Below are 21,825 nucleotides of genomic sequence, written 5' to 3'. Positions count from 1 at the left end.
TCTCTCCCGGGGACGTAGGCAGGAATTTTGCCGAACCTCGTAACAAATCTCGGTGTGATTGTGTGTGCTTGTTGGTTTATTATTTTCTGTTTTCTTGGCTGTGTTTGTTATTTATCTTTCATCGAATTATTGCTTGTACGCCGTGAAGGTGGGAATTAGGATTTAATTCTCAAACTACATCAACAAGTGGTATCAGAGCCAGGTTTCGTGTTCATCGATCGTGGTTCCGTGTTTATCGATCGAGGGTAGTTTGTCATGGCAGCGGGAAGTAGTGGTGTTTCATCCTTTAAGGTGGAGCAATTTGATGGAAGAGGTAACTTTACTCTATGGCAAAAGAGAGTGAAGGATGTCCTAGTTTCGCAAGGCTTGGCACGCGCCTTGAAGGGAAAGGAAGTAGGAAAACCGGCAAAGATGACAGATGATGACTGGGAAGACTTGGAGTGCAGGTGTGTGAGCACAATTCGGCTTTATATTGCTGATAATATTATCAACAATATAGATGAAGATTCTGCCCCGGAATTGTGGAAGAAACTAGAAAAGCTTTATTTAGCTCAGAAGTCTATGGCCACAAAGTTGAATCTGAAGCGGGACATATATAAGCTGAAGATGGAAGCGGGTGCAAATCTCATGGATCATATGAACGTGTTCAAAGGACTGCTAAATCAACTCGAAAGAGTTGGGGTAAAGATTGAGGAAGAAGATCGAGCCCTCTTACTTCTAACCTCACTTCCTGATACATATGACAACATAGTGGATATCTTCTTGTATGGTAAGGATACACTGAAGATGGAGGAGGTCGAGTCAACTCTCTTGTCTAGTGAAAGGAGAAAGAAAGTTGAGGATAAAGATTCCTTGTTTGTTGCTCATGGTCAAAGAGGAAGGCAAACTACCAAGGGTTCTAGTGATCGATAATAGCAAGGCTAGATCAAAGGGTAGTGGTAAGGGCTGGCAGTGCTACAAGTGCAAAGAGTGGGGACACATAAAGAAGGACTGTCCGACTTGGAATAAGAAGGATGGTCATGGCTCTACAGCGGTAGCAGACTATAATGAATCTGGAGAACTTCTCACAGTCTCTATAGGTAACACTTCTTCTCATGGTGATTGGATATTGGATTCGGGTTCTACTCACCATATATGCTCTAGGAAAGAATATTTTGAAAAGTTTCAAGAATCAAAGGGAGGATCTTTCTCTTTGCCTGACGGGTCCAAAGTTGACGTCATGGGGGTTGGAACGGTGAAGATCAAGATGTTCAATGGGGTGGAACATACTTTGGGTGGAGTCGCTTATGTCCCAAAGCTACAAAGGAATTTGATATCCTTGAGTAGGTTGGATTCCAAGGGCTACCTGGTTTTGATAGTAGGTGGAGTCATGAAAATTACTCATGGAAGCATGGTCCTAATGAAGGGAGAGAAGTGTGGTGGTTTATATCGTTTGATAGGAACTCAAACCTCGATGGTTGGTTGGAAACGAAATGCACAAGAAATCAAGCGCTTGAGGAAGGTCTCGTTTGCGGGTACAGCAGAGACGGTTGTGATATGTTTCCAAGGTTCAAACGATGGTGAGAAAGGAAATCCTACTGGAGGAGGGGGTGAATCGAGGCCCCTCTTCGGTGCTAACCGGTAATTGGTTACACGATGCAGCTGCACATAGGTATTGTCCGTGCGAATCAAGGGTGGACCATAGTTTCTTGATTCGGGTTATGTGTAGTTGATACAAGGTCAAGGCCAATGGTATTTGGTGCAAGGTAATTTGCATGATATGCTCGCCAAGGTGGAGATTGTTGTTAATTTGGCTCGCATTTGAAGATTTCCTGGTTCATGGGGGATTTCCATGGTATTCTAGGATGAAGTTAGGAGTCCAAATAGGTGTTGGAAGGTTATTAATTCCTGGTGCGTTTTGGACTTCATTTTGGGCAAGTTTTGAGGTTTTCCTTGTGTATAAAGGAAACTTATTTCCTACTCAAAGTTAACTTTCTTCCTACTTTATCTAGGATTGTAATATAAGGCCTATGGTTATGAATAGGACCTTAGGGGCTTAGAAAAATGTGAGAGAATCAGATTAGAGTAAGCAAGTCCTTAGCATTCTTGGGAGGCACACAATCTAGAATTGGTGAGATCAAGATTAGGTAATTAATCTTGGGTGAGAGATCTAGGGTTTTGGGAAACACTTTGTGAAAGGGTGTACAAGGGATTTGGGGATTGGGTTATGTGATTTAGTCCAATTGTAATCTTAATACTTATTATTCTCATAGTGAAGAACGGAGATCTCTCCCGGGGACGTAGGCAGGAATTTTGCCGAACCTCGTAACAAATCTCGGTGTGATTGTGTGTGCTTGTTGGTTTATTATTTTCTGTTTTCTTGGCTGTGTTTGTTATTTATCTTTCATCGAATTATTGCTTGTACGCCGTGAAGGTGGGAATTAGGATTTAATTCTCAAACTACATCAACACCTCTCTCCCGGGCTCGGCCGCATCTACTCCCGTCTTCCTTTTCCTCCCGGGAGAAGCTGCCCTCGGAACATGGGTGGTGGTAGACCCACTATGCCTCATACCCCCGGGCACCGATGCACCTCTACTTGTATTCCCCTGGGACAAGCCACCCCCGGCCAGCAAAGCCCCCATCATCATCCTCCTCTGAGCAGGCGGGGCATGCCCAACTGGTCTACTTGTTTTCTTCGTATTGGCCATTTTCACTGAAAGACAAACATATTTAATGAGCACAAGTTATTATCTCATCAACTAATACTCCAAGAGGGGAAGTACAGAAACTCACCTGGAACTCCGAAGCCGTACTTGGCCAACTTTTCAGGAGACAGGAGGTATGCAACGCTCAACTTTCGGGTAGGTCGACTAAGCACCCTTCGCACCTCTTCCACGCTATCCTCCGACAATGGAAGCTTCTCCCACTCACCCCCTGCAAAATCAAACAACAAAAGACTTCTATTAGTACCAGTACAATATCAGCTAACAATCCAAATGTCCACAGACCAATACATTGGCCCAACCAGACAACCTATTATGTGGAAATTTGTCGGCACCCTATTCATGGTCCTCCTCTCACTCCGGCCGAATTCCCAGGCTCCGCTCGCAAAGAACCATTTTTTCTTCCACTCCTTGTGAGCGTCTGGGTGGCCTACCTGTATTTGGCGAGTCGCCCCATCGGTGAACTGCCCGTTCGCCAACTGCGAGCAGTACACCCAACCCCGCAATTTGGGACTCGACTTAATTTCAAACAAGTGTGAAAATTGGGCCATACTCGGGGCACCATACCCCTCATCCCGGAACATCACATACAACCCAATTAATGTTCTCCAACTATTAGGCGTCAGCTGAGCTGGTGCAATTCCTAACTTCCTCAACATATATTGGAAATAGGGGTGGAGAGGAAGTCTAAACACATTGTGAAAACTCTTGGCAAAACACAGAATGTGCCCCTCCGGCGGGTCACTCAAGACATCACCCTCTCCCGGGAGGCTTAGGTGGATGTAATCGGGAATGTGGAACTCCACACTCAATTTTTCAAGGTCCTCCTCCGTCATCCTGTTCTCACACAACCCATCCACGGACCAGTATGCCTTAGGCACAATGTGCCTACCCACATCATCACAACTGGTGGATGTCTCTCCATCATCGCTGTCCTCACTACCAGTGCCTTTTCCCTCACTTCCCATCACCATGGACAAGCTCTCCTGGACGGTCTTGAGCACTTTGCCCACCCCCATATTTCCACACCCCATCCGGGGTCGAGGCATATTTGGCCTCATCGGCGTCCCATCACTTGTGGACACCCGATCAGACTCCATAGAACTGTTATCATCTGAGGAAGCCATGGAATGTCCGACTTCAGTGCACCTGCCCACCCAAGACAAACCACAAATCAAGATGGGAAGTGCCCGGCACACCAAGACAACACCATGGACATTTCAGATTAATACCGGTTTCCCACCCCCCGTATGTGCTCGGATACACCCAATTTGACAACATTCACCCTTTCACATACTCAGCCACCAATCATTTATCAAAGCCAGTATTCACAATATCAATTCAAGCAGACAAGCAATAAAAAATCAAGCCTTTACCTGTGTTCCGCGGCTCCAATGGCTCAGCCGGGTTCCGACCCACTTATCTTGTCTCCTCAGTACCTAGCCAAAAACACAACACCCAATAAGTTACAAAGTCCAAAAATGAAGGCATGCGCCTACCCAGTGCTCGGCAAGGCTCATACCCACTTGCACCTCTACTTGCCCCTACTCACATTATAAACACAGAATTAACACACAGAATTCCAAGGTCCGCCTCAGGCTGGACGACCACAGTTGCTCACATTTCTCAATTTTCCAAGGCAAACAACAATTTTCACAAACACAGAGCTTGACAGGATTCCAAACATTTTTTACCTCTAGTGCTTCGAACAGCTCAAAACCGAGCTGTGGTTTTTGCGCCGCGGCCCCCACGTAGTCCAAGCACCCGAGCAGCCCCACGCGCCCCCGCGCACACCACCAATCCGGGCACAAAACAGCCCCCCGGCGCTGCTGCCCGCGCTGACCAGCCGCTACCCCGAGCAGCAAACCAAGCCGAGCACAGACCCCCGCCGCACCGTCCCCTCGTGCAGAAAAAGTCGGCGCCCACCAGCTGCTCCGAGCCGAGCAGCCCACAAATTCGGCCCGACCTGCACAGCTTCCGAGCACACACCTCCGACCCGAGACACCACTCTCACCCGCGCACCCGAGCTCAGCAGATCCGGCCCGAGCCCACCACCCCGAGCCCGCCCAGCAGCTCGCCCGTGCCGATCCGAGCAGCCCGCGCTAATCCGCTCCTCGCGTCTCCGCGCCGAGTACCCTTGCTCCTTCGCCGACCCGAGCCCTCCACTCCGACCCGAGCCCTCCACCCCGATCCGAGCCCTCCAAGCCGACCCGAGCCCTCCACTCCGACCCGACTACTCGATCCGGCCTCTTCCCTCCGACCCGGCCTCTTCCCTCCGACCCGAGCACCGCGCACCAGCAGCAATCCGAGCCGAGCCCTCCCTCCTCTTCCTCTGTTTTTCTTTTCTTTTTTATTCCGCCCCTTGCAGTTCACGTGAATACAACTTATCTCACAGCACCTCTCTCTCTCCAAAATGCCAATTTATTTCACAGCCTCTCTCTCTCCAAAATACATCTGCAGTAACAAATGTGAGATATGGGGTGGGTCTTTTATACCTGAGCTACACTACTTAATTCCAGATTCTTATTTACAGAGGGCAACATCCCACCAGTACATTGAACGGGGTTCACTGGGTTTTTTGCGAAGCGTCTACTGCTCGGAATACAGGGTGATTAGCGATTCAAAAAAAAAAAAAAAAAAAAGCGACGTATGTAAACCCCCAAGCTTTCCTACAGTACAGCTTTTCTTGCTAAGGAACTTGAGGGACTTCTAGACAATAGCTTAAGCAGGAACAAGTATGTGGTTACTTGTCGTTCTGCTCGGAATTTTTTGTGTACAAAGTTCCCAACCAAGAAGTATCTTTTGCTCGGAAACTTGGGGGACTTCTGTTCGTATGATTAATCGTCTAGGCATAACGACAAGTCACACAAGGCTTAACATCGTGCTGCTTGGGCCTAGGCCCAAAAGACTAAGCCCTTCCTGGGCTCCTAGCCCCCGACCTACTAGGTTCCGGCCTCCTAGGCCACGACCTCCTAGGCTCCGGCCTCATAGGCTCCGGCCCCCTGGGCCCCGGCCTCTTAGGCTCCGGCTTCCCAAGCTCAAGCCTCCTGGGCCCCCGACCCGTGTCAACTCACTCGGATCCTCGAGACCGGTGACACGTGGCGCTCGTACAGTGCAAGTCACCACAAAGGACACGTGTCGTCACCGAATTGGTTGACACTCTTCCAAAGGTACTATAAAAGAGGTACCTTCTTGTCACAAAAGGACAACTGAAATCATTATTATACTATTCACTCACTCTGCTCTCAGATCTCTCTGAACACTGACTTGAGCGTCGGAGGAGCTTTGGCCGGCACCACACCGGTGCCCTTCCCGCTCACTTTTGTGTACCTGTGCAGGGTGCTTTGGATATCAGTCTCTCTCATTACTCACCAGTCAGACCCAGCTACCCGTTCCTGCCCCACTTCGACGTGTCATCCACTCAGTGGTGGGTCAACGGGCCTACGTGGTTCGACTCGACGTTGACTGCTTTACCATTTTTGAGCATCAACAGTTTCACATTTTTTAGCATCCATTCTCCACCCCTTCTCCAATAAATAGGAGGCCACCCCTCCCATTTTTCTCACAATTTCACAGCTGAGGTTTGCAGAGTTGAGAGCATCCATCTCTCTCTAGAATTGTGAAGATATACTATATTTTGGTGATTTTTCAATTCCACCCTTGAGAAAAACCACTTGTTAAGAGTCTCTAAGTTCAAAAAATTTATTGGAACAAGCTTCATTTTTGTAGCAGTTCTCAGTTTAGTATTTGATTGGGCTGTTCCATTGAATGCCCAATAAGGATTTTGCACCCAGAACATAACAATTAAATATTCGAGAATTTGTAACTCTACCAAAATTCTGACCCATCCTGAAGACACATCGGTGAGATACCTTAAAAACCTTGAACTTGGATTGACAACTTAATTGATGAAAACGCTAATCCTTAAATTACAATGGTTTGTAAAGTACATAATCAAAATCAGAACAATTGCAAATACATAGATAAAAGTGAAAGTTTGTCCAAACATTGAGACTAAAGGGAAAATTTGGCCATTTCATAAGGTCTAGTTTTTAGTGCTTTTAAAAGACACTTGGCTAGACAAAAAAAAGGTTAATTATAGATATCATCCTCAAATTATTCTCTATTAATTTAACACTTTACAGCATGGACTAAAAATTTTGACACTTTACCCCTTAAACTCAATTATGTGAAACACTTTACCCCAAAACTATTAATTAAAAATCAATTTCTCTGTTAGTTTTGCACACGTGGCATCACGTAGCCTTCTGCCCTAGGGTATTTTCGTATTAAAGGAAAAATTTACAAACAGAACACATACTTTGATGGTTATTTCATTTCAGGACATTAATTTTGCTTTGTGTTAATGAAGGACACATACTTTCATTTTGTGTTAATTAAGAACGTTTTTTTTTTTTTTTTTTTCAGTTTTTATCTCAACTTTGGTCCAACGTTTGACCCATCAAACTCTACCAAATTTAGAAAAATTATACTGAGTTTAAAGATATGCATCTCCTCTTTACAACCATATAAAGATTACTCAAATCGGATATCTACAACTCCAGATAATCGGCCCTAAAGTGGGGTACCCGAAATTGTTTGATTTTCCAAATTTTGTTTTAGAGGTCCGATTGGATAGTTTCGGGTACCCTACTTTTGAGCTAATTATCTGAAGTTGTAGATGTCCGATTTAAGTGATTTTTATATGGTTGTAAAGAGAAGATGCATAGCTTTAAACCAAGTATAAGTTTGCTAAATTTGGTAGAGTTTTGATGAGTCCAATGTCGAGCCAAAGTTGAGATAAAACAGGGTCCTTAATTGACACAAAATAAAAGTATGTGTCCTTCATTAACACGAATCAAAATTAATATCTTGAAATGAAACAGTTATCAAAGTATGTGTCATATTTGTAAATTTTTCCCTCGTATTAATTATCAATTGAAGCTAAAAGAGAGAAGACGAAAATAGCCTCAAGTAGAAGGCCCCGTAGTTCAAACGGGGCGTCACATATGCATAACTAATAGAGAAATGGATTTTTTAATAGTTTTGGGGTACGTAAAGTGTTTAATGGCATAGAGATTTGAGGATAAAGTGTTATAAATTTTAGTGTGAGAAGTAAAGTGTCAAACAAATGCACCGCTCCTAAGATTTGGGGGTACTGTGTGAAAATTATAAAGATGCTCCTTTTAGTTATATGCTTATACTACGATTTAAGAACAAAATACGGCCACTTATTTCTAACTATACTACTTTTTCTATTAAATAAAAGATTAAAATTATTATTGAGAAAAAATCTATCTATATTATTTCTATTAGAGGTCTCTTAAATTTTTAGAATTGTGTAATATGCAGACCTAAACAAACAGCAGCCCATACTTCAATTGACCCCACTTGTAAATATAGGCCTTGGGTTAACAAAAAGAAGAAGAAAATAAAAAACAAGAGAATAAATGAGAGATGATAAGACAAAAAAAAAAAAAGGGCTGCTATTTGCACACCCTCTTTTTTCTTTTTGCACACCCCATTTGAAAAAAAAAAAAACACTCAAAGAAAAAGACCACTTTGGCCTTCCCCTCACCCATACACACACACACCCCATTCCCATCTCCCCCCCGTACACACCCCATCTTTTTGCACACACCGGCACAGCACCACCACCGTGCGCAGCACCACCCCCTGCATGCGCCACCCTCCTGCACCACCCTCTCATTCCCTCTCTCCTCATCTCTCTCTCCTCCCTGCTGCACTACCCTCTCATTCTCTCTCTCCTCATCTCTCTCCCCTCCTTGCTGCACCACCCTCCCCGCGCCCACCACCATGCCAAGCTCACACAGCCACGCCCACCACCATGCCAAGCTCGCACAGCCCCAACGCCCGACCATGCCGCCAACGCCCGACCACGCCGCCGACGCCCGACCTCGCTCTGCCCAGCTCGCACGACCACGCCGCAGTCCCTGCCAAAAGGATGAGCTTCGCAGGCTGTTCGGCAGTCATCCGCCACCATGCCAAGCTCGCACAGCCCCAACGCCCGACCACGCCGCCAACGCCCGACCACGCCGCTGACGCCCGACCTCGCTCTGCCCAGCTCGCACGACCACGCCGCAGTCCCTGCCAAAAGGATGAGCTTCGCAGGCTGTTCGGCAGTCATCCGCCGAAACCTGCGGGTTCATTCGGCAGCCATCCGTCGAAACCGGCGATTTCCTTCGGCAGCCACCCACCGAACATTCGAGTTGCCTTCGGCAGCCACTCACCGAACCTTCGGTAGCCACATGTTTCTTCTTCACCGTCAACCTTGGCCGCCGCCCACACACTGCTACACCTCCGCCCGCAGCACCTTGTCTTCCACCTCGAAGCCCAGAACCAGCCACCATTAAAAAAAATATATATGCGGTTCGGCAGACCGGTGCCGAACCGGGCTGTTTGGTTCTGTAGTCATCCGCCGAATATAACAGGATTGTTCGGCGGATGAGTGCAGAACAAAACAGCCCAGTTCGGCACTGGTCCGCCGAACCTGCTGAACTGAAATTTTTTTGTTTTTTAATGGTGTTCGGAGGGTGGTGCTGCTGCGGAAGAAGAGAGAGAGATAGGAGGGTGGTGCTGCGGGGAGGAGAGAGAGAGAGAGAGAGAGAGAGAGAGAGAGAGAGAGAGAGAAAGAGAGAGAGAGAGGTCGGTGCTGCGAGGAGGAAAGAGAAAGGGAAGTGGTCGGTGAGGGAAGGAGAAAGGGAGGGAGGTGGTCGGGGGTGAGGGAGGGGGAGGGGCTGTGTGTTTTTTTTTTTTTTGGTATGGTTGATGGGGTGTGGTGGGTGAAGGGGTGTGTTGTGAGAAATTTTGTGAAATGTATAAAATAGGGGTATTAGGGTAATTGGAGGGGTGTGTTAAAGAGAAATTTTAAATTTTGGGAGAAGATAGGGGGTGTGTAGGAGAAAAATGTGTGCAAAAAGAAAAAAAAGGGTGTGCAAATAGCAGCACTCAATAAAAATGAGATGAGAAAAATGATATGGTTTATGTTGAGAGAGAAATATCCCACATTGAAAATATGAGGACTTGTATAGTGGCTTATAAGGGTTTGGATTACTTTTCTTATTTTCAATTGGTTTTGAGATAGATGTCTAGATTCCTTTATGGTATCAAAGCAGACTATATATTCATGTGTTGTGTCAAACCATCATAGATATTCCCACGTCACCTAATTTGAATTGTTCATGTATTAGGCTTGAGTGATGTCACACGTGCGGGACATATTGAGAGAAAGATCTCATATAAAAAAAATGTGAGGTAGATTCCTTCAGTTTATAGGCGGTATCTGTAATTAGCCAAAAAACAAAAAAAGTAGGTAAAAGCGCGGAGAAGAGCCATTTCACCTACCACTCCCAACTTCTCACGACCAAAGGCACCACGAACTGTTTGTCATTCACCAAACTACAATTGGTGAATGGTATTAGTCATATAAAATATATGTAAGCGCCAAGAGCTTTATCAGTCCCTCACTTTTGTTTGTTTCGGGTGGTGCTCCTAAACCAAGACAACACTACAACAAAAGAGGGCTATGATAGCATTTAATTATAGCATTTTTTCAATTGTGCTATTATATACAATATAATAATAGCATCATTTGAAAAAAAACGCTACAGAAACAAGCCCATCTATTATAACAAGCCCATCTAAATTATACACGAGCGGCAAAGGAAAGTAAAGGCTCGGGCTGAGGAAAGTAAAGGAAAGTGAATTCCCTCTCTTCGTTTTACTCTCCTTCTTTGAGAAAGTGACGATTTCTCCAGTATGACACACGATGGTTTTACTCTCCTTCTCCTTCAGCCATGGGTAAGCATATTTACTTCTTCTATTTGTCTTGCCTATCCTCTTCCTCTTCCTCCTCCCTATTTCTCTTTCATGGGTATTTCAATTTTGGGTTAGGGTTAGGGATTTTTGATCAATCAATTTCTCTATGCCTCTAATTAATTTCTCTATGTATTTCAGTTTTGGGTTAGGGAAGAAGTTTTCAGTGACTTCAGGGATGTGGGTCTCTTTCATCTAATTGACATTGGTTTGTCTCTTTCTTCTTCTATAAATCTATATGCGTTCATATGTGGATGTGGGTCTCTTTCAATTTCCTCCTCATGGGTTTACTCTTTTTTTATTTATTTATAATTTTTGCAGACTTTCACAAATTGTTCCAGCAGTACAATCCTGGTGGATTAGCTTTGGGTTTTTCAGAGTTGTGATTTTGGGTATCTCGAGTGAGGGATTCAAACTCACTAGATTGTAAGGTTCAGAATTCAGACTTGTGTTTTTGACATTATATTTAGATTAGAAATTTATGAACTCGTACATGGTTTGTGATTTTGAAATTTAAATGTTGGTGTTTTTAGCTTGAGTTTGAAACCAAAGTATGAAACCTGCACATCTCAGTCTGCCATTTGTTTTCAATTTATGAAAGTTTATACCTAGTGATGTACTTGTTAGGTTTAACTAGCAAACAATTGATTCTTGGACTTTTATTTTCTGAAAATGCAGTTGGGACATAAGCTTGTAGAAAAGGGTATCATATACTTATGTTGCTTACCCTTCATGAACATTTGATTTTTCATGTGTATGACTTTGATTGTTGGCCGGAGTAAAGAGTCGTTTGTGTTTCTTTTGAATTTCTAATTGTTGGGTTTTATTTATAATGTGAATTTGATAAACCCATTAAAAAGAAGTTGTGCCCCTGTGTGTTGCGTGTTAAAGCCTCAAAACTTAAATGAGTACGTTAATTCTAAAATGATTTACAGATTTTTATCAGTGGAATTTTGGGAATGAATTGGCTTCATTTCTACCTTTGTTATTAGTATAAGCTTATGGAATAATGGAAAACAATTGTACATTTAATGAAAATTTTTTTCTGCATCACAAAGAGCTAATCTGTTTAAGAATTAGTGATTGCAATGGTGCTTATAGGAGTGTCAATTTGATCTGGGTTTCCACTTAAACTTCGAATTGTTCAGTTTTCTTAATTCTATCTGTGATTTCCAGGTTCTGCTTCCTATATTGGTTGGCTTTGTTTTGTTTCGTTTTATTTTCTTCCTTTTTTTTCTTCTCCATTCCTATTTTGCAGACATGCTTATTTAAGTGTGAGAGGGACAAAGCAGCAATGGCATTCTTTGTTTATCGTCCTTCAACTCCACATTGCAGAGGTTGACCTCAAGAGATGTGAGCCTTGGTCCTCCCAGGTATACATTCATTCATTATCACATTGCAATTTGCATGCATATATATTGAAAGTACGTTCTACTTATATTTATTGATTCCATTTCCTTAATCTTTGGTTGAAAATCTTTGTTAATTAATTAATTTTTTCTTTTTTGTGCTAATTAATTAAGTCGATCTTCAATCTTCATGGGTTTCAAAGGTCCCCTCTCTACTACTAGTGGGTCTCAAGTCCCACAAATTAAGACACAGCTCAAGTAGTTAGCTAGTGTTATTATATATATATATATATAGCTAGCCTTACCAAGCTTTTTTCATTAACATTTTAACTTGAGCAGAAACAAGTAAATAAACATGTTTAAGTGTTTAACAAATGAACAATCATTAATTCTCTCATATGTCTGAGGAAGAGTTATTGCATATATTATTCTCTCATATGTAATATGTTATATAGTTCTGTATATAAGTGTCTCTGTCGCTGTCTACATGCAGACTTGGAGTTGAGCATACCTTTTTCAAAGCTAGGTAGACTTAATTAATTATTTGAGGGGCATATATTATATGATATAATTAATCTGTGGGCAGAAAATCTATGTATATGGATCTCATGGCAGGCTGTTATCTGACAAATTAATTTGAATCATTTAATAGCATTGATGGCTGGGTGTAGGGTAATACTTCTTTATATTAGACATAAAAGTAATTTTAGATGTTTCTAAACCTTTATTACAATATGCATGTGGCAAATATTTTCTTAGTACCTATTTTTACATTGTTGTCTAATATGAGTAAGTGGAGATACAATTTTGTAAGAGGTTGTTTTACAAGAATATATAACATAAGGTTTTTGTTTGAACTTTGGAATGCAGCGGGTTTTGTCGTCCAAGGAAATAAACTTTCCTTATCCTCTTGGATTGACTCTACTTCACATGGTCTTCTCCTCTGTCTTATGCTTTCTACTCACCAAAGTTTTTAAGGTATTTATTTAAGTTACCAAATACTGTGATGATTATTAAGTAAAAAATACCTGTACTCTAAAACTTATTTTTTTACTTAACAGATTATGACAATTGGATGGATTAATGAAAAACAAAGAGTAGCTGTGTTTTATGTTTACTGTATTATTCTCTAGCTTTACTCTAATAATATGTCCTATAATGTCTTGGGGTGGATATGGAGGTGCACCCTGGGGTGACCTATATATTGTGCCTTGTTTGACTGCTACCTTGTCGAATCTGACTTTTCAATGCATTTTTTTTATGGGAAAAAAATAATGGGTTGTTTTATCTACCTTAGAAAGTACATTTGTCATTTGAATGTCTTCCAAATATGTTATATATATATATATATTTATCAGTTGGTGAACCTTGTGTATGAAATTGAAGCTTGGCCAAATTGGAAAAATATTCTATTATATAGTTAATTAAATATGAAGTAGATATGGGCCAACACAGTTCATTTGTTTAGTTTTGATTTCCTGCACAATATCTAGATATGCTAATATGGAGGGATATGTGAATTGATATAACATGTGTTGATTTAGCTAGCTCAAGCACTTGTTTTGATTTAATAGCTCAAGTACTTAACTTATGGTGTTCTTCTTGTATGCTAGCTCAAGTACTCATTTTGATTTTTTATAAGTGGAATTTTGTTTTATTAGTTTTTTATAATTGGTATTTTCTTTTGGCAGCTTAGGGACACTCAGCTATTGGAATTGGATGCTTGCTTATAGGAAGTAGCAAATTGATTTAGTTGTGTTTGTTTCTATAGGGCCTAATATATGCATTACTGTTATATAGGGAAAACATGAGACATTATTGTACTTATTGAGCCTTATGTAATACACTTAATTGATTCTTTTGAGGTCATTTAATGAGATGTGTCTTACCATTTACTATTGACAGCATTATATAATTTACTCTTGAAAGCAACAAAAAAATGACATGGAAAAAATGCTATGGAAAAGGTATAAAAAGAACTATAATAGTATTCTAAACACTAGCAACACATATGCTATTAAAAGCCACAATAATAGCATTTTAAAATTGCTATGGTATATATTTCTATAGCATTTCGATCACGCTATTATATATATCTTTTATAGCATTTTAAAATGCTATAGAAAGGTTTTTTTTAATAGCGTTCCAAAAATGCTATAAAAGACCTTGGGTCTATTATAACGTCGGCTGACATAGCGTTTTCAATAACGCTATAAAGGGTTTTTATAGCGTTTTTTGAGTGCTATAAAAGCCCTTTTCTGTTCTAGTGCAACTTAAGCATATATATGACAAGAATGAGGAGGATTAAGCTGGGCTCGCAAGGGCTTGAGGTCTCAGCTCAAGGGCTGGGCTGCATGGGCATGTCCGCCTTCTACGGCCCCCAAAAGCCCGAACTAGACATGATCAATCTTATCCACCACGCCATTGACTCCGGCGTTACCTTCCTCGACACCTCTAACAGCTACGGTCCCTTCACCAACGAAATACTTCTTGGGAAGGTAAGGTCGCGTCCTTATTATCCTTGAGTCCTTGTTTTTTATCATTCTTTGTATGACTAGGTTTTTGTTAAGAACGATTAATAGAATTAAAAAATAGGGGTGGGCATTAATACCGAAAATACCGAAACCATCCCGTTCCGTCTCATTCCGTCCCGATCAATCCCGTCCCGAAATTTTGTTCCTTCATCCCGTCCCGATCCCATCCCGTCCCGTTCTTAAATGGGACGGGAACGGTTCTGATGTTTGAAAACCATCTCGTCCCGTACCGTCCCGAATTAATTATATTTTATTTTTTTTATTTTTATTTTTATTTTTTTCTCTCTCTAACCATTTAATTATTATTTAAATTTTAACTCTCTCTCTCTCTCTCCCCAACCCCACCCGTGACTTTTTATTTCCTCTCTCTTCCTTTTTCTTTCCTTCTCTCTTCCTTTTTCTTTTTTCTCCCTTCCTTCTCCCTTCCTTCTCTCTCCAGCCCGTGCCTTCACTTCTCTCTTCCTTCTTCTTCTTTCTTCTTCTTTCTCCCTTCCTTCTCTCTCCAGCCCGTGCCTTCACTTTCTTTTCTTCTCTTCATTTCTCTTCCTTCTCACTTCCTCCATCTCTCTCTCGCGACCAGCACCTGTCCAGCCACCCCAGCCACCTAGCCACCTTAAACTCGAGCCACCCAACCATTTCCAGCCCGTGCGCGACCCAGCCCAGTCACCCACCTCGCCGTCCGGCCACTTTCCAGCCACCCAGCCACCTATTTTTCTTCTTTTCTTCTTTTTATTTGGGATCGGGTTGGTACCGAACCCGTACCGAATTGGTTTGGTCCGGGACGAGACGGTACCAGAGCTCCAAAACGCCCACCCCCGTCCCGTACCGATCCCGAATCCAAAGCATGAGATGGGAACGGGATGAGGTTAGTCCCGTCCCCCCCCCCCCCCGTCCCGTGCCCACCCCTAATTAAAAATTTAACAAACTCAAACCAACAAAGAATTAATACCAAGAATTTGCATGGTTCGAGTTCCACAATGTGCCTGCATTATATCTTCATATCAAAATAATAGGTAGTTAATTATAACGGACAAAGTCCAAGAATAAGACTAAATAAACAACAGCAAATAATAGAGTAAAAGCTACGTACTGTGACCACTTCTTTAAAGTACTTCCAATTAATATCTACTGTTTGGAGCTGGCTTGTGATGAACTTGATTGAAGGAACCACCAAAGATAACTAGCTCCCTCACTCTCTTTATCACTCTTTAGGTCCCTCTCTTATCAATATTGCTACTTCTCTACTCGTATTTTATTTTCATAATAATGAAGATGACAAATAAAACTAGAAAGAAGCAAAGGAAAAGAGGGCATAGCCAGACAAATCACAAAAGGACTGGGTTGCTGTGGGTGAATGTGAGGATATTACCATATTGGGGTCACAAAGTGTAAAACCTGTTAAAAAAACACGTCACCTGGTGAGAGTAATGTGGAGCAATGTCCCACATCAGAAAACTAGAGCTTAGCATATGTGCTTATAAGTCTTGGGCCTCTCTACCCATTGACAATTGGTTTTGGGTTGGATGCTCTAATTCTATCATGGTATCAGAGCTTGATTATCCGCGTGTAAGGCCCAACGGCCACACGTGCTTCCACGTCACCCAATACAATTTGTTCACGTGTAAGGCTCAAAATATTGCCACACGTACGGGGGCACGGGGGCGTGTTGAGAGTAATGTGGAGCAATCTCCCACATCGGAAAACTAGAGCTTAACATATGTGTTTATAAGTCTTGGGCCTTTCCACCCATTGCCAATTGGTTTTGGGTTGGATACTCTAATTCTATCATCACCTATGTGTGGAACAGTTACACCACCATGCATGCATATTCCAAATAGAAATTTTTAGGTAATTGTAACATATATTATGTGGCAGTGTGAACAATCCATTTAAATTATAAGATGTGTATAATTATTATTCTTTCATGAAAAATACTATTTTCTAAACTTACATAACATTCATACATTGGAATCTAAAAAGAAAAAAATAAGAAAGAAAAAGATAAACCTTATAAAATAAATTGATGTCATGTAAGTTGAGAAAAAAACGTTGAGAAAAAATAGTTGGGGCAATAAGTATTTTTCTTCTCTAAACAAAAACAATAGGTACCCTTAAAATTGTATATGTATTATAATTTGGTGTATTTGTCACATCGCTAAGTGATCTTACAATCATACACAAATTTATTTTCCTTCCGGAGGTATTGCAACTGAACAGAGAATGGTTTAGGGCTTTCAAATATAATTCTTGCTTAATTGATTAAGACCACAAAATGTGGTTTATATACACGGGCCTATAACTAAAATACAGGAATTAATAAATTACCTAATTAATTCTAATAATTACATAATAACCACATGGGTTGACTCACATCAACACTTCCCCTCAAGTTGGTGCATATATATCGCACATGCCCAACTTGTCTAGTGAGTCCAAAAACACCCTATTTGCTACCGCTTTGGTCAACACATCTGCAAGCTGATCCTCAGACTTCACAAATGGGAAGTTGATAATCTTAGCTTCAAGCTTCTCTTTAATGAAGTGTCGATCAATCTCAATGTGTTTTGTTCTATCATGCTGAACAGGATTATGTGCTATATCAATAGCAGATTTGTTATCACAAAACAAGTCCATAGGCTTGGTAGGTGGACACCCTAAATCAGTCAATAAATGTCTCAACCATAAAAGTTCAACTACTCCAAGTGTCATACCTCTGTATTCAGCCTCTGCACTTGATCTAGATACAACCGATTGACCCCAAACATCCGAGTGGACCAAAGCAAAAGGAACATCCATACGGGTAGCACTAGAAGGAAACACTGAACGATGGCTTTTGGCCAACACACAAACTTTACAATTAAAATTGGAAATGTTCAATCCACGAAATAAAGAGGGAAATAAACGCCGAAGATAACTAAAGGACGGATGACCAAGTCGGCGATGCCACAACCAAATCTTCTTCTGATTTTCGGAGGAACCATCACTAACTAGACTCACAATGCCACGACCATCTGAAGCGGAAACCCCACTATCCAGATAGTACAATCCACCACTCTTTCTACCACTGCCAATCTTCTCCTTGGTATGAATGTCCTGGAAAACACAATGGGTAGGAAAGAATGTGGCCACACAATTATGAGTTTTGGTTAGTTGACTAACATAAATAAGGTTACAATTCAAGGAAGGAACAAACAGCACATTATGCAAAGACAAATCAGAGGAAAACGATACCGTGCCATCTCCTAAAACAGGAGACGACACACCATTGGCATTGACAATAAATGGCTTAGAACAGACAGACGAAAAATGACTAAAAACATAACGATCAAAAGTCATATGATCCGTAGCACCTGTATCAATTATCCATGCACCATTACCAGTACAAGCAGAAGTACTCAAAGCAGAGTTAGAGATACCTGACTTGACAACAAAGCTAGAGGAACTAACAGAGTTAACCCTGGAAAGCAGCATTTTCTTTTTCCTTTTTTTCCTTTTTTTTTTTTTTTTTTTTCCTTCTTGCACAGATAGAGTCTCACCGCCGGTCACTGACCAGCCGCACCACTGATCGCACGCACACCACCGCGCGTCACACCCACCTGTTCAGCCGCACCACCGACCACCGATCGCACAACAAGGGCTGCGCCGGTTGTCGCACAGCAGGAAGCCCAACCGCGTTGCACAGCCGCAGCGATCGGGTCGTCGCACAGCAGCGTCGCACAACCACGCGATCGGGTCGTCGCACAGCCTCGTTGCTCAGCCGCAGCGATCGAGTCGTCGCTCAGCAGGAAGCCCAGTCGCGTCGCACAGCCGCAGAGATCGCAGCACCGCTGCCAGTCGCGTCGCTGCCAGTCGCGTCTCACTGCAAGTCGCCCAGCCGTGTCGCAGCCACGCCCAATCCAAACAGAAAACCAGCAACACAAAATCCAACCTGAACAGAACAGAAACAGAGAACTCACGCAACCTTCTGGCTAGTGAGATCAACCAATCAATCGAGGAACCAATCGCAGCGGAAAAAAAACAAAAAAAAAAGGTTTATGTCTTTGACGTTGGCTCTATAAAGAAAAGTGATGAGTAATATATTTAAATAAGTCAATGAGCAAGATAGACCCTTAAGCCATTCAGAACCACCATGACCGAACCTTAATACCTATGTGAGAAGAAAGGTGATTAAGGTCGGCTCTGATACCATGAACAGAGAATGGTTTAGGGTTTTCAAATATAATTCTTGCTTAATTGATTAAGACCACAAAATGTGGTTTATATACACGGGCCTATAACTAAAATACAGGAATTAATAAATTACCTAATTAATTCTAATAATTACATAATAACCACATGGGTTGACTCACATCAACAGCAACAACACACAAATTTGTTTGAATTAATGGGCACCAATATCTAACACTTTTATTTATTATTTATTTATTTTGAGATTTGAGAGAGGAGAAATACGAACTTTTGACATTTCCAACATTGTAGAAAAAATATAATTATTAGACCAATGACTAGTTGGTTACTACCAACACTTTTTGGTTTGTACGTTTTGATTTTTAAATTGAATAAAGTAAAATGGATTGATGCACAGAAGGTTGAATTGGGGACCAAATTTGGCATCAGCTTTGCGGAGAACAAGAGGGAGGTGCGAGGGGACCCTGCATATGTGAGAGCTGCTTGCGAGGGTAGCTTAAAACGCCTTGCTCTTCATTCTCTTCATCTCTACTATCAGCATCGGATTGACACCCGCGTGCCCATTGAAGTCACGGTACATATTAAATAATTAATTAAATTCATTTGTTCTCCTTTTTCTTTCCCTTTAATTACAATCCCAAGTTTTCATTGCAATTTTGTTTATATAATTCAATGGATTTTTTAAATTTGAGGGAGAGGGATATAAACTTATAGTTTCTTTAATATTATGGATAGAAATATCACTAAATCAATAGTTAGTTATCAGTTTATATAATTCAACTGCTTCGAATGAATTGAGAAAACAAAACATGTGTGTGTGTCTAAGAATGGCATTTGATTGGGGACCAATATTGAAATGAATAAGTACATATATATAGGGATCTTCTCTAGGGCGGACATGTTCTCTTTTTTGTTTATTTATTTGAGCACAATTAGCTTATTAATTAATAATTGATTTAAACGGATTCTGATTTAGTTGATCTTTTATAATAATGATCTTTCAGTGAAATTTAAAAATAACATTTCAGATTATGGGATCACATTATGTAGTAAGTCTAAAAGGATGGTTAGCGTCGTATTATGTTGCATTTATGTATATATATATATATATATATATATATACAAAGCCGTTCAAATGTGAACGTGTGCACATTAGCACTTGTTTCCGAGCTCTCAGTAGCACCACCAAGAGCTCGGTGCAATTTCTTTAAAATAGGCGATCGTTTCTTGCAACACTCGGCATTACTTCTTCCGCCCGTTTTAAAGGGTATATGGTACAGGTTCACTCCATACGCTCTTAGGGTGTAGAATGGTCTTTGTGGGGGTTTTTATATTAGGATTGATCTTTAGAATTTTGGTAATATAAAGCCGACAAAATAGATTCGAGCGCTCGATGTAGAAATATCTTACACTGGTAAGTGCTAGACAATGGTCACCGAACGCTCAACATTATGTGGGACCTGAATGGGCCTCTTGGTGGAATAACCACTACAGTCCAGGTCTTTAAATTCTGAATCTTGTGTAAAGCACCATATGTTAACCATGATTAATTAACCACTAGGTTCTATCAACCTACTCTATTTGAGTGCATTTTGTAGGCTTGAAGCAATCTCTTTTCTAACCACTGTTAATTTTTTTTTTTTTGGTTACAGGCATGCATCATGATTCGCTTATTTTTAGCATGCTTACCATCCTAGCTTAAACTCCTTTATTATATTTTTTACAAGGTGGGAGAACTCAAGAAACTAGTTGAAGAGGGTAAGATAAAGTACATTGGTCTATCTGAGGCCTCAGCTTCCACAATAAGAAGAGCACATGCTGTTCATCCTATAACAGCTGTGCAGTTGGAGTGGTCTTTGTGGTCAAGAGATGTGGAGGAAGAAATAATTCCTACTTGTCGGTGAGGAGAAACAAATAATTCTATGTTCCGTAACACCACCTGACAATTCCTCACTCTGAGGAGAAAAATTATAGTTCATTCTAATTTTGTTTAGTTGTTTGCTTGAATTTCTCAGGGAACTTGGCATTGGTATTGTTGCATACAGTCCTCTAGGAAGAGGATTCTTTTCTTTAGGTCCTAATTTCATCAAAAATCTGGCAAAGGATGATTATCGAAAGGTTTGTTGACATGTCACAGAATGGTGTGCTGCCTCTTTGTCATGTCATTTTGATTAAGCGATTTTAGTCTTGATGATGAAATGTTTAGTTCATTGGCTGCAGCATCTGCCCAGGTTCCAAGCTGAAAACCTAGAGCATAATAAAACACTATTCGAGCAGGTTGGTGAACTTGCAGCAAGGAAGGGGTGCACCCCGTCTCAGCTAGCACTGGCCTGGGTTCATCACCAAGGAAACGACGTGTGTCCCATACCCGGAACCACCAAGATTGAGAATTTTAACCAGAATATTGGAGCTCTGTCTGTTAAATTGACACCAGAAGAAATGGCAGAGCTTGAATCTATTGCTTCGGCGGATGCTGTTAAGGGTGGCAGATATCAGAGTGACTCCAATACTTGGAAGGACTCTGAAACTCCGCCATTGTCTTCATGGAAAGCCACATAAGTATGTGCCTTTTGTCATGTTTTTTGTAATGCCTCCTTGTTCATGAACTCAGTGAATTTCCTCACTGTTCCAACTTCCAAGAATAAGTAGTTCATGTCACGTGGTGTATGTAATGTCTGAGTTTGTGATGCTAAACACTTTGTATGCAAATTTCATCATGTTGTATGATCCAGTATCCAAAAGTAAGAAATCCTCTGGGGCAAAGTGAAAGAAAATTTTAATTTCTTTTACTTAGTTTAGGACATGATTTGGCCTTTGCTTCAAACTTTTGACTTGTAAATTGTTGAGAGATATACAATAAAATGACATTACCTGCCAAGAAATCAAAATTAGGTGCTGTTTTTCTAATTTAAAACAGTGTATATAACTTTAAGTAGCCATGGTGTCTAATGTCTAATAGTGATAAATGGGGAATATAAATAGAGGGAAATGTTATTTGCACCCCAAAATCTAAAGTACAGTCCGATCAGATTGTCTTTTGCCCAAAACTGCACACTGAACTGGTCTATCGTCTTTGAAACCGGGCTCCAACCAGCCAGAGAGCATCATCAGACCAAACCAAACCAAACCAACATTGCTGCAAACCAAATTGCTCTTTCAGTGAGATTTGGAGACCCACTACATGGTACAAGAATGGCACGAAGTGTGGTTAGCAT

At 41.3% G+C, this 21,825-nt stretch overlaps 1 protein-coding gene across 2 annotated transcripts; it reads left to right on the top strand.

Annotated features, from left to right (window-relative positions):
* Positions 1-14,173: 14,173 nt before the first annotated feature.
* On the top strand, positions 14,174-21,359 carry LOC147292672 (putative aldo-keto reductase 2). Of its 2 annotated transcripts, XM_086233897.1 has the most exons (6): positions 14,174-14,396; positions 15,272-15,291; positions 19,008-19,184; positions 20,338-20,510; positions 20,626-20,728; positions 20,831-21,359. In XM_086233897.1, the coding sequence occupies exons 1-6, from the start codon at positions 14,174-14,176 to the stop codon at positions 21,167-21,169; spliced, it is 1,035 nt and encodes a 344-aa protein (XP_086090023.1). In that variant the 3' UTR covers positions 21,170-21,359. The 2 variants fall into 2 exon arrangements, with proteins under 2 accessions (XP_086090023.1, XP_086090022.1); XM_086233896.1 differs by lacking the exon at positions 15,272-15,291 and having other exon boundaries at positions 18,988-19,184.
* The last annotated feature ends 466 nt before the right edge of the window (positions 21,360-21,825 follow it).

This window comes from Dryas octopetala, chromosome 2 (genome assembly GCF_963921425.1).
Source record: "Dryas octopetala chromosome 2, drDryOcto1.1, whole genome shotgun sequence".
Lineage (NCBI taxonomy): Eukaryota > Viridiplantae > Streptophyta > Magnoliopsida > Rosales > Rosaceae > Dryas > Dryas octopetala.
The sequence above is the reverse complement of the archived record's forward strand: the minus strand, read 5'-3'. Positions and strand labels throughout refer to the sequence as shown.